General features: G+C 56.8%; 1 protein-coding gene across 1 annotated transcript in view; it reads right to left on the reverse strand.

The window, feature by feature from the left end:
• Positions 1 to 11,494, reverse strand: part of TNS4 (tensin 4) — a 22,074-nt gene extending 10,580 nt beyond the window's left edge. Inside the window, exons 1-3 of the mRNA XM_004707451.2 lie at positions 11,464 to 11,494; positions 6,440 to 6,968; positions 646 to 1,048 (exon numbers count right to left, since the gene is read on the reverse strand). Coding sequence (XP_004707508.1) covers positions 646 to 1,048; positions 6,440 to 6,875 — 839 coding nt within the window. The 5' untranslated portion in view covers positions 6,876 to 6,968; positions 11,464 to 11,494. The remainder of the gene's footprint in view (positions 1 to 645; positions 1,049 to 6,439; positions 6,969 to 11,463) is intronic.
• Between the last annotated feature and the right edge of the window lie 1,037 nt (positions 11,495 to 12,531).

A 12,531-nucleotide genomic window follows, 5' to 3' on the forward strand; every position in this document is an offset into this window, starting at 1 on the left:
AAATAACAATAATTTATAATTTATCAAGGGGTCATGAGGGTGGGAGTGGGGAAGGGGAGCTGATACCAAGGGCTCAAATAGAGAGTAAATGTTTAGAAAATGATGATGGCAACCTATGTACAAATGCGCTTGATACAATGGATGGATGGAATGTTATAAGAGCTGTCAGAGCCCCAGATAAAGTGATCTTAAAATAAATAAAAAAATATAAATAAGCAAAACGAACAGTTTAAAAAAACGAATGAAAAAAGCAGTCTCTTTTCCCAAAGAGGTGGATGTAAGTTAAGATGTGTGTGGACTTAATCACGTTCCAAATGCTTACACAGCAGTTCTCAACTGTGGGTCGCGACCCCTTTGGGGGTCTAATGACCCTCTCACAGGGGCAGATTCATTACAGTAACAAAATGACAGTGATGAAGGCGCAACGAAAATGATTGTATGGTTGGGGGTCACCACCACATGAGGAACTGTATGAGAACCGTTGGCTTTAGACAAGCTTGAGACCCATGTGGTTGCCATGCCTTTAACGGAGAGAATGCCCCCCCCTTTACTTTTGGGGCACACGCAGAGCGTGCAAGGTTTAGGCTCTGCGTGTGTGTTTGTGGCAGGCGGCAGTGCCAGAAGCCACAGTGGGAGCGGGCTTACCTTCCAAACAGGTAGCTGACGTCAGACCCTGGGCTGGCTGACAGCACTGAGGCCTCGCTGCCCCGCTGTGGGCTTGGGCCCCGGGGACCCTTCTCCAGGCCTGGGGAAGCCTCCAGTGGTGAGCCCAAGCCCCGAGGGCTCAGGGCCTTGCTCCCCGGGCAAGGGATGGAGGTGCTAGGGGGATGTGAGGGATGAGGAAGGGGACGCTGGTATCCCCTGCCCTGGCTCCCGGAGAAGATGAGGCTCTCGCTGCTGCTCCGGGTCTCTCGGGGAACGTCTCTGGAAAGGAGGAGGCCGCCGTTGCGTGGGGAGCCGAAGGGCGGGGTGACCGACAGGCTGGAGCAGCGCTGGGAACCATCGTGGCACCTCGATCTGGTGGAAGTCACCTCGATGTACTTTATATCTTTGGGGAGGGAAGCAGAGCGCTGCTGAAGCGGCAGAGCCGAGCACTCAGGCAGACTGGCCCTGCCCCTGTTTGAGCCACTTCAGCCAATGACTTGGCCGCCCAGAGCCTCAGTTTCCATGCCTCTAGCATGGGGCAACCGTTCCCAGGGTCTTGGTGCTACAGTAGAGGAGGCATGGGCAAATGTAAGCAGTCTGGCACCGTGCCTGGCACACAGTAGGAACTTGGTAGTGGAGATGCACCTCGCCTTGGTCTGGACCCCACTTCCCGGGGTGGAATGGCTGCTTCGTTGAGCCCCCCAGGGTTACCCCGAGACACCTCTCTTTTGCTCAGGATGTAAGAGCAGCTCCTGCTTCTGCACCTCCCATGAAGGCCAGGGCCCTCCCCCTTGGTGGTACATGTATCTCCCGAGGCTATACCGATGCCAGTTACATGGGATGCTTCCGGGGGTGGCACGGGGTGGGGTGGGGGGGTACAGCGGGCGTGTGTGGACCCAGGCCTCTGTGTTTTGTTTTTCTCGGTTTGTTCCGTTTCCTGGGTGATGCCAACCCGCAGCCAAGATGGGAAGCCCTACTCTGGAGCCTCAGTGATGTCGCCCCTGGCCCTCAGCACCCTCACCAGAATCTTGGGCACCCCCCAGGTCGACCAAGCCAGGGTCAGCTCTTCCGTGACTCACTGGGGATCCTGGGCGCCCCTCCACACCTGAGAAGCTCAGCTTTAGGGAGAGGGCTCCCTGAGGGCAGTATAGCCTGGAGCTGGGCTCAGCGGGGGCCCTGGCTAGTGGGTGCCGCCTGGCTCTCATCCCTGGCTTCTTTCCACTCCATGCCTGTCTCCCTCCTCCCTGGAGTGGGGTACCATGGAGTTCTCTCCACGGTGCAGATCAACACCCCTCCTCCCAGGCTGGTGCTGTTCTGGCAAAGACAGTGGGGCCCCTGAGCTGTCTGAGGACAGAAACGGGCAGAGCCACACCCTCATCTCCTTGGCTCCTGCCCATCTTCCCCCACCCCCTCCCTCTGCTGGGCCTGGAGCCTCAGCCTGTCCCAGCTTGCACCCGGGGAGGGCCTGATCATGCACCTGGTCTCTGTCTGAGCCTGCGTGGACCGTGAGGGGTGGTGATGGGTTCCATCCCAAGGGGGTAGGGGCAGGCCTGGCTTTGCAGGTGACAAACCTGGGTGTGAGTCTTGCCTTGGCCCCTTTCCAGCCCAGAGGCACTGGATAACTTTGCTAACCTCCCTGAGCCTCAGTTTCCTCACCTGTGAAGCGGGCCACCTCAAACTTCTCAAGGTTGTAGTGAGGGTGAAAGATGGTCTGGCTGCCTGCTTGTTGTTCTGGGGTGTTGTTGGCCAAATGGAGCCCTCTCTCTGGTAAAGGTAGGGACCCCTCTGCTGAGGAGGAGGAGGGCCAGAGGAGAATATTTGGGGTCATGGATTGTGGGCTCTGGAGGAGAATCTTTTTCTTGGAAGTGGGGTGGCTGGCCAGGCAGCTTCTCTTTTTATAGCACGTGCTTGTGTCTGCATCCATCGTCCCCTTGAAACTCACCACAGGCAGGGCAGGCATTGCTTCTCCAGTGGAGGAAACCGAGGCTCAGAGACCAGAGGGGCAGGAGCGAACATGTGCTGAGACCCCCACCATGTGCCTGGCTTCGTGCCGGGTGGTTTGTCTTTAACTCAAGCCTATTTGCAGGATTTGCAGGCCCTGGGGGCCCCCCCAGGACCCCAATTTAATACACCCATTTGAAAGCACCAAACTCCCTGACATCGAGTTGAGGCCGAGTCACAGTGCCCTGTAGGACAGGGTAGAACTGCCCCTGGGGGTTCTGAGACGGTCACTTTTTATGGGAGTAGAAGCCCCGTCTTCCTCCCGAAGAGCAGGAGAAAGTACTTTTGAACTGTCCTTTCGAGAGGGAGAAAGTAGTTTGAATGGTAGTTTTGAACCTTGGACCTTGCAGATTGAAGTCTAACTCAAAACCACTACATCAGGGGGTCGCTGTACTTACTGGGCGGCCCGGGTTGACACCACCCCTAACACGTTTCCTCTAGTAGCTCCTTGACACCCCCCCCCCCCAGTCTACGGAAGTAGGAGGTGTTGTGCGTGCCTCTCGTCCATCAGCGATCTGAGGCACAGAGATTCCCTGAGCCACCCAGAATCACACAGCCGGGGGTCAGAGGTACGACACGGGACACCAGCTCCAGGGTGCTTAGGGGCCTGCCTCTTCGGGGGGTGATTTCCACCTGGTAAAGGTCTGGGTCCCCCCACTCACTGACTTAGCTCAAGACCCAGGGCAGCATGGGGGAGGGCGGAAGCCTGGGCTGTGAGTGAGTCACCCCCCACTCCCGAATTGTCCTGCGGTGGATGTGGCTGGGGGAGGTAGAGGCCCCCACCCTATTACCTGGGTGAGGCCGCCCGTTTACGGGCCTGTGGGGCAAGTCTGAGCAGCACTGGATGGATGCAGGTACTGGCAGAGGGCAGGCAGAGGGGTGGAGGGGTAGGTAGGTGGGAGGGGTGGGCAGGGAGGCAGTTATTAAGCCCTCTTCAGTTTGGATTGGCAAACTGCCTTGCTTGGCAGATATTGCTGGAAAAATAAATGTGGGGGCCTGTTCCATAGACTGAGGGGCTGGATAAGGAAAGGGAGAAAGCTTTTGCTTCTAGGAGCCCGGCTCTTTGTGGGAGAAGACGCCCCTAACATTTAAGGAAGGCCCGCACAAGGATAGGGGCCTGAGCCCAGGGGAAGGGCAGGTACCTTGGGGAGGCCGAGTCTCTGCCGGCTGCAGACAGACTGACCCTGTGAAGGCTGAGCAGGCAGGAAGGACATCGCTCCGAGGCAGAGAAGCCCACGAAGGCCATGGCAGATCTGAGGACTACCTGTGGGAGCCTCAGTAACCTCACCTGCGAGTGAGGTGATTGCCACCGCAGGGCCCGGGATGGAATCATGCATTCCTTGAAGGACTTCAGATAATCTACCTGCCTGCCTGCTTGCCTGCCTGCCTGCCTGCAGGAGCCCTGGCGGGATCTTGGTTGTGCTTTGGGCTACAACCCACAAGGTCAGCAGTTCAAAGCCACCAGCTGCTCTGAGGGAGAAAGATGAGGCGTTCTCCTGCCACACTCTCTTGGAAACCCAGGAGGGCAGTTCCACCCTGCCCTAAAGGGCCATCATGACTGGGTCTCGACTCGATGGCAGTGAGTTTGGTTAGGGTTTTTTGAGAAATCAACATGCTGCCCAGCGTTTAATTCTGAGTGTTGCCGAGTTAGGGCATCAAAGAAACAGTCAACATCAGCTGCCACCGAAATGATGCGGGAATGACTTCCTTCTGACACCTCAAAGTAGGAAAGGATGAGACTGAAAAATAGCCCGGGGGCTGGGGGTGTCCCCCACCAGTGTGGTTGCTGTCAGTGTTAGTCGAGTACGATTCTGACTCAGGATGGCAGCTAGAACTGTGACGGGGGTGTCCAGGCTGGGCCCCTGGGAAGCAGATTGCCTGGCTTGTCTGGTGAGGTGCCTTCAGGATGGGTTTGAACTGTCAGCGTTTCGGCTGGTAAATGGGTGCTTCATGGTTTGCAGCACCCGGGGACCCCAGCATATCCTTAGCTAGACGAAACCCCCAAGGTGCCCAGAGCTGGTTGTGTGACACCCCTGTCACCAGGCGCAGTGACGTGTGGAGTGGCCGTGCCTTGACCCAGGAGGCCACGATGGAAGAGAAAGGACACCTGCTATCACTGCGTGTACAGTAGCAGCTTCGTAGTTGCAGGACTGAGCTTCCTAACGGGCACCTCACCGGCTGCGCTGTCTCAGGAGGCAGTGAGCTCCCAGCATTGTTTGTGTCCCGATGGAAGTTATAGGCGAGACTAAAACAAATGAAGCCAGCCCCCCTGTTGCCTAAGGGTCTAGGGCAGAGCTGGGCAGACTCGCCAGGACCCTTTGGCCACCGCTGACCCCCACCCCCACCTCCTGTTCCTTGGTGGACAGGTCCTGACAATGGCAGGGCGTGCTCAGGGCATCTGAGAACACAGACCATTGCCCGTCAGTCCCTTGGAGGAAAGGTTAGGTCGGCCCCACTTCTGCCCTGGGCACCTTCACTGCTGGGACTGGTCTGGTCCCCGCTGGCTCTGAGGCTTTGAACCCCCTTCCTTGGGCTTTGAACTTAAAAGCCAGGGTAATTAAGCTCCAGGCACCTTCCCTGCAGGAATGAGCCCATGATTGGCCCTAAGAAGCAGGAAAGATTCTCAAAGGCTGGAGGTGGTTCCTTTAATGGGCTTGGCAGGCAACCTGGGATGGAGGAGACAGAGCAAGCTGGGGCACCAGAGGACCTGAGTGCTGGGCTCACCTTCACCCCAGAGCCCAGCCCTACCCTGGAGCAGGCCCTAAACGCAACCCCACTGTTTAACAACAATCGCCACCGTTTATAGTGACTTACACGCGTGCCAGCGTGCATGAGAAGCAGCCAGCCAATCTTATTACTTTTAATTCTGTGCAGTGGCCTTTCAAGTAAGAACTCTTCACGGTCTTTATTTTATAGGTGTAGATGAAGCAAGCAGGGTGTGTAAGATCTGCCTGCCTCCAAGTGCAGATATTCACCCCGGGGTGGTGGTGGGGTGGGGGTGGTGGTGGTGTTATAGCTGCGTGGTAGAAATAAGAGAGACGGGCCCTGCTATACCTGCGCATCCTGTCTAGCTCTACCCTTGGTGGCATCTTGGTGGCAGCCTGAAATCAGCCGTGGTGAGAGAATTGGCACCACGGACATTGGCAAGCACTTCAAATCAGGGCTTCTCTTCCCTCCCCTCTTCTTGTCCTCCCAAGCAAGCCCACTGTCAACACTTGATAGGGGAGCTCTGCTTGGAAGCAACAGAATTCCTGCCCTAAGAGACTGAGTTCTGTGTCTCTAACGCCACTGGTTTCACCTTGGGCCTCTCCAGAGAGAGACTGCTCCGCAGACACAGGGACCCAGGCCTTGAAATCCCACAGGAATTTCAGGGGTCTGGCCGAGGATCTACAGATACTCCAGGGTAGCGGAGTCCAGGGCCCCTATTTTATTGGGCCCTTAAGAGCAGACTTCAGAAAGTTTGTGAAAAAACGGGAATGAACGGATACTGGGATTTCTCCACCAACGTTTGGAAGCCGTACAGATGGCCTTAGCTTGTTGCAATTCTCATGAAAGCCCTACAGAGCAGGTAGTCATGCATCCCAAACCCAAGAACCAGACAGAATTGGCCAGCGAGGGAACGTTGCATCTATCTCTGTTTGGCAGCAGTCGGGCTACGTTGCTTTTTGAGGGTTGCCCAGCACCTCCCAACAGAACCGTGTCCCCTGCTCCTCTGATTTCATAGGAAAGCCTGCCTTCTCCATGAGCTCTGGTCCCCAGGCCCCCCTCTTGGCCCTGTGCCCCGGCTCCTTACCCAAGGCTTCGGGCTCCTCCTTCTCTCTCAGGGCTGAGCTCTGGGCAGGCTCAGCCGGGGGCCCAGCAGCCCGCGCTGGAAGCAGCTGGAAGGTGGGGTCCAGTTCCAGGATCATCTGGTGGAGGCTCTCCAGCGAGAAGTCAATACAGGAAGCAAGGTCCTCTGGGCCCCCTGAAGTCTGCTCCCTGGGGGCCTGCAGAAGGCCTTCGGTCTTGCCCCCAGCCTGTGGGGCCTGCGGAGGGCTGCTGGGGGCCCCCTTGCAGGACAGGGGAGCCATGAAAGCCTGGGCTCCCCAGCCTTCTGTGGTGTAGTAAGGGCACTGGGGTGGCAGGCCACGGCTGGGGGCTGGGTGCAGGGCCCTGTGGGGTTCCTCGTGGGGAGCCATGCGGACTGCATGGGCTCCCGCCAGCAGGGGGCTGGCTATCACCTGTGACATGGTGGGGATGAGGACCCCAGAGTTTACCTCTGCCTTCCAGCCAGCCTCAAGAACATTCCAGAGGTCTTGCTGCCAAAAAGGAGCTCTCAGGACCTGAAAGAGCCCGGGAGATGGGGATGAGTAAGCTCTGTAGCAGAAACGGGGCCTTTCCACAAAGGCACACATATATTCATTGTCTCAAAAGCAGGGCTTCTGCAGTCAGACTGCCTGGATGTGCTTCCTGGTCCTTATTAGCTGTGTAACCTTGAGCAAGTGAAATCCATTTCCTGAGCCTCACTGACCACGAGTAGTAGGGTTTCTGATGGCTAATGTTCAGCACCAGTTCACCAGGCCTTTCTTCCATCACGGGTGACCTGCGTCCAGAATCATAGCAACCTGGAGGTCACCACCGTGAGACCTCCTGCCAGACGGGTGGGGGTGCCCAGGAGCCCTGGCCTCCCTCTCTCTGTGTTGGAGTCCACACAGACTCATGGTGACTCTATAGGACAGGGTAGAACTGGCTCGGGGGCTTCCGAGACTGTAACATTTTATAGGACTGGGAAGCCCTGCCTTTCTCCTGCTATCACAGATTTCAGGTATAAAAAACCAGCTACCACCGAGGTGATGCCTGCTCACGATGACCCAGTATGTGCGAGAGTGGAAACTGTGCTCCACACAGTTGCCCGTGCTAACTGCTGGACGTGGATCATTGGGCCCTGCTTCAAGGGACCTCTCGGTGGATCCAAGCTTCTTCCCTTTCAGTCAGCAGCCGAGCCTGTTGGCTCTTTGTACCAACCTGGGATTATGAAGCATGTTGGCACTGCTATTTACGCACAAAGCCTTTTAAAAATCCTTATAATTCTTTTTTTCCTTTCACAGGAAAAAAAATAAGTCATAAAAATCAAAACAAAACAAAACCAGCAACACAACCCAAAGCAAACTCACACACACAAAAACCCACAACAAAAACCAAACAACTAAAAAACCCTCTCCAGATTCCTCACCCTGCAGATCTGAATATGGGTCTGAGAGGCCAAGGGTGGAGGAAAATTAAAATGGAAGTCCACTTGGAGTCTTCAGTGATGTACAAGGTCATGTCAGACATGAAAAAAAGATCCTTATAATACCTCTGTGAGGTAGGTATTAGCATTATCCCGCTTTACAACAAGAGAACTTGAGACTTGGAGAGGCAAGTTAACTTTCCTCAAGGGTCACATTGCCAGCAACGGTCAGAGACTCCTTGACCTCAGGCTGCCTGGTGTGGGGTCACGCCTGTCACTGCTACTCCACCTAGTCCTGTCTGAAACGGACCCATCAAGTGCTGAGCGATCATGCAGCGAGGAGGGGCATGGAGGGACTCTGGGGGCACTGATGGGGTGGTCAGGGAAGACTTCCTGGAGGAAGGGACCGGTTAAGGGAAATGAGGAGAAACAGGACTAGCTGAGCAGGGCAAGTTCCGGTAGGGATGCAGGGTGAGTTCCCAGTGGGGGCTACCGTGTGTGTGTGTGCAGGGGACGTGTGTGTGCAGGGGACGTGTGTGTGCAGGGGACGGGGAAATCTAGAGGCATGGCAGCCTCCAGGAGCAGAGACCGCTGAGGGGTTTGGAGCCAGCTGGTGGAGCTCAGGGTTGTGGACTCAACTCAAGGGCAAGGCACCCTCGGATGATATTTACTCCCCAGGGGTTCGTCCCAACTGCCTCATTTCCCTGACTGGAACGTTCTGCTCGTTGTCTCACCTGAAGGCCAGGTGCTGGTTTCTCATAGTGGGGCTGGGAAAGAGGTGTTGCCTGTGCCATCTTAATGCTCCCCACCTCTGCTTCTCCCCTATCTCAAGATGCCTCCACCCAGACCTGCATCGGAGGGAGGCAGAGCTCGGTGCTGGAAAAGGCCACTGCGGGTGGCGGTGGAGGGGGGCAAGTGAGAGGGATGGGAACTCTGGCATGTGGACGCTTAGACTGGAATCCGGGCTCAAACTGTCCCTTACCATGGGCCTCTGCCCCTCGGCATCCTCACCTGTGAGACGGGAGTATGAACTTCTGCCTCGCGCCCTCCCAGAGAGAGGCGCAGAACCAAGGAGACAGACGGTCTTGCAAAGGCAATTGAGCACCTTTCAGCACTGCTTAGAAGACTTAAGGAATCTAACCCCCCTCAATGGCAGTGAGGCTGCCCAGGGCTTAACAATGACGATCCCCATTGGCTGAGCATTCACTGGGTGCAGATAGCTTCATGGATCGCCTCGAATGGCACCCCCTACATATGTGTCCACTTAACTAAGCAGGGATTCCCAGAACCCTGCTGGTCTCCTCCAAGCTGTGATGAGCTGTAATCCTAACCTCGATCCCTGAGTAAGGAGTCAGTCAGGATTCGTTTATGTGACAGAGGATTAGGTTGCTTGTTATGTTAATGAGGCAGGACTGGGGTGGGGTGCACATCACCCTTAGTGCAGTCACCACCTTTACCTGGATCACGGCCTTAGTGCCATGTAAGGGGAGTTCCCCGGGGCGTGGTCTGTATCACCCTTTCCTTACAAGCGAGAAAAGGAAAGAGAAGTGAACGGAGAGGGAGGGACCTCAGTACCACGGAGAAAGAAGCGCAGAGTGGTGGGTCACCTTTGCAGGCGGGGTCCCTGTGCTGAGAACTTCCTAGACTCAGAGGAAGATTGATGCCAAGAGACAGGTGCATCTCCGGGGGATGCTGGGAGACAAAGACCTTTGTCCAGATCTGAGAGAAGGAAAAAGGCCTTCCCCTGGAGCTGGCACCCCGAATTCATACCTCCAGCCCTCTGCACTGTGGGGGGTAGATTTCTGTTTACTAAAGCCTTCCACTGTGGTATTTCTGTCCAGCAGGGCTAGATGAAGAGGGTGTGTGGCATCTCAATTCCCCCACCACCCTAGGGGGTACTGAGCCTCTGTTTTCAGTCTATTTACAGATGAAGATACTAAGACTCGGGTTTAAGAAACCTGTGCCAGACACGCACCAAGCATAATGGTGGAGCTGGGATTTAAACCCACGCTGTGGGGCTTTGGACCCTTAGCTCCTGTGCTACACGAAATTCAATGCAGAGGGACACCTGAAGCCCAGAGAGGGGTTGGGAGTTGCCCAAGGCCGCATAGCAAGCTAAGTTGGACCCCCTGTACCCCCCACCAAAGCTTCTGGGGAGGCCTGCTGCCAGGCTTCTCCCTGCAGGTCCCAGGGAAGGAGGGGCATCCTGGGTGTCAGGAAGCTTGCCTATAAATGGCTGTGGAAGGGAGCTGGGCTTCCCACCAGCTGCTCCTCCCCCTGGGGCAATTGAGGACAGCAACTTTCCCCCACAGGCTCCAAGGGGCCCGGTGAGTGGGGACAGGACCTTGGCAGGGCACCACCATGGCGCACCCTGCAGGGCTTTCTGGAGATTTACTGATACCGACTTCACAGTCCCTTTCTGCTTTAGCGGCTGTTTCTGTGCCGCCCCTGGCAAGTGCCCTGTACTCTCTGGGCCTCAGTTTCCCCATCTGTATGATGGGGGCATAGCGACAGCACTCAGTATTCAGGCTCTCGTTTTCTCAACAGACCGGTGCCATAGGTACAGCTACTGTAGGCCTAGGGATTTGCCCAAGGTCAGACACAGCAGGCAGAGGACACGGAACTTGACCCCACGCGGTCTTGCCTTCCCCTTCCCAGGATCTTCTTACCCTATGCTGCTGCTTCAGAGGTTCAGACCCCTCCCACCCTTGCCCCTCCTGGGACCCTGGAATGGAGTGGGGTGGGGGGCAGACCTGGCACTGAGCTGTGGGCTCTTCTTTAAACTCTTCTCACTTTGAACACTCCTGAACTGCAACTGGCTGACCTGTGGCTCACTCCCCCACCCTGGACCCTCCTTTCCCCCTCCTCTCAGCGGTAGGGGAGACTCAAGACTGAGGGTGAGTTGGGGGGAGCACTACCGGCTATTTCCTATTTGCAGGTTCCTCTCACCCCTCACCCTCACACTCACCCTCTTTAGATCCCAACTCACCCCCCCCCTTTTGTTCCCAAAGCCACCTCCAGAGGCAGTAAGCCCCCCACTGGCAAATCCCTTCCTCTGCCTCTTCCTTCAACCTCTTCTTCCCATTTACAGTCTCCCTCAGACAAGCCCAGGTCCTAGAGGTAGGAGGGGAGAGGGTAAGCCCACCAACACTTTGCTCAATACCCAAATCACTCCCACCCCAGGAGTGAGTGACCCAGGAGGAGTGGCCCCTGACTGCTCCCTCCCTCCCACCCAGGACTAGCCAGCAGGCCCTGGGGCAGCAGAAGCCAGGTGGGACCCCATCCCTCTAGAGCAGCAGCATGGGGGCGGTGGGGGCCAGGTTTAGTGTTCTAGGAATGCTCATTGTCCCTTCCTCTCCACATCCCTGGGTCCAGGTTTCCCCCCCACCCCGAGGGACCCAGGAATAGTTGCCTTAGAAGGCTTGATGGGGGTGGGGTGGGATGGGGGGGTCATCTCTCTCAGCCAATGACCTCCTTCCCATTTCCCTCTGTCTGCACGGACCCCAGGGAACTGTGCAGAAGTGGGGACCAAGGGTTAAAAGAGTGAGCTGGGGAGGGGGTGACAGGTCTCCCACTGCCTGCCCTCCTTAAAGAATGGAGCCACCTACCTCTTCACTCCCAGTTGCAGGGACCAGTCTGCTCAGAGCCCAGGTGAGGAGTGAGCGCTCACCTCCACACCTACTGGAAGAGTAGTCTTAGGTCCCTCCCCGCTCCCCCCCTCCCTTTTCCTTCGGGCTCCACACGTGGCCGAACAGGCAGTCTGCAGGCCCCGCCTCTCCCGCGGCCAGCATTTCTGACTCGCTCAGGTAAGGCTGGTTCAGGCAGGAAATGACCGCCCACGTGTCCTGTGTGGTCTCTCGGTACGGGCACGTGGGCAGGGGAGCCTTGGGTAGACCAACCGGGTGTTGCTTGAGCTAAGGTGTCCTGGGGGCATCCTGAATGGCAGCCAGGGGAGGGTAGGCGGGCAGGAGGCCAGTGGGCAGGAGACCCTTCCCATCCCTCTTCTGTGCCGGCTGTCTCAGACCCTGGGAAGCGTCGGGGCTGGGAGGGGGTCGGGCAGGGACACCGGAACTGCTGGGGACCCCCTCTTTCCTGCTTTCCTTTCCTTTCAAAGGCCTCTGCGTCTTTTGGAAGGGGTTCCTCTCCTGGAGATGTGGAGGCCTAGGGAAGGAGCCCTGCTCTTTATTCCCTCCCTCGCGTCTGCGCCTGAGAATGGAACCTTCCTTGGTGCGGGGGAAGCTGGCCTGGAGTCCAGGCACTTCCTCTCCATAGCTCCAGCTCCCTCCTGGTCGAGTTGGTTCTGTGCCAGGGGTCTGGGTCACAGTGGGGGAGGGACCCTGGTGTTGGGGGCCAGCTGGTCTGGGCAGGTTGGTTTGAAGTGAGGGAGCCAGCAAAGCACCTGGCCCAGGGACTGGTGCTGCCACAGGGCTCCGTTTGACAGACGGTGGAAGGGTGGGGGGTGGGGGCATCCAGTGCTTTCCTGCTTGGAGCCTTAAGGGTTTGGATACCCACTGGCTTCCCAGAGGTCTGGTAAACTTGTGCTGTAGGTGGCCAGTGGGCAGAGCTTTACAAAATTCCCCAAGGCAGTCAGTCCCCTTAGTGACCCAGGGAAGATGTCTACATGTCTGTCCAGGGAGTTCTGCTGGCTTGGGGGGCATGTTCATCTTTGAGCTACA

The sequence above is a fragment of the Echinops telfairi genome, unplaced genomic scaffold (assembly GCF_000313985.2).
Source record: "Echinops telfairi isolate 266 unplaced genomic scaffold, ASM31398v2 ScPeMD7_7458;HRSCAF=8496, whole genome shotgun sequence".
In the NCBI taxonomy this organism is placed as follows: Eukaryota; Metazoa; Chordata; class Mammalia; order Afrosoricida; family Tenrecidae; genus Echinops; species Echinops telfairi.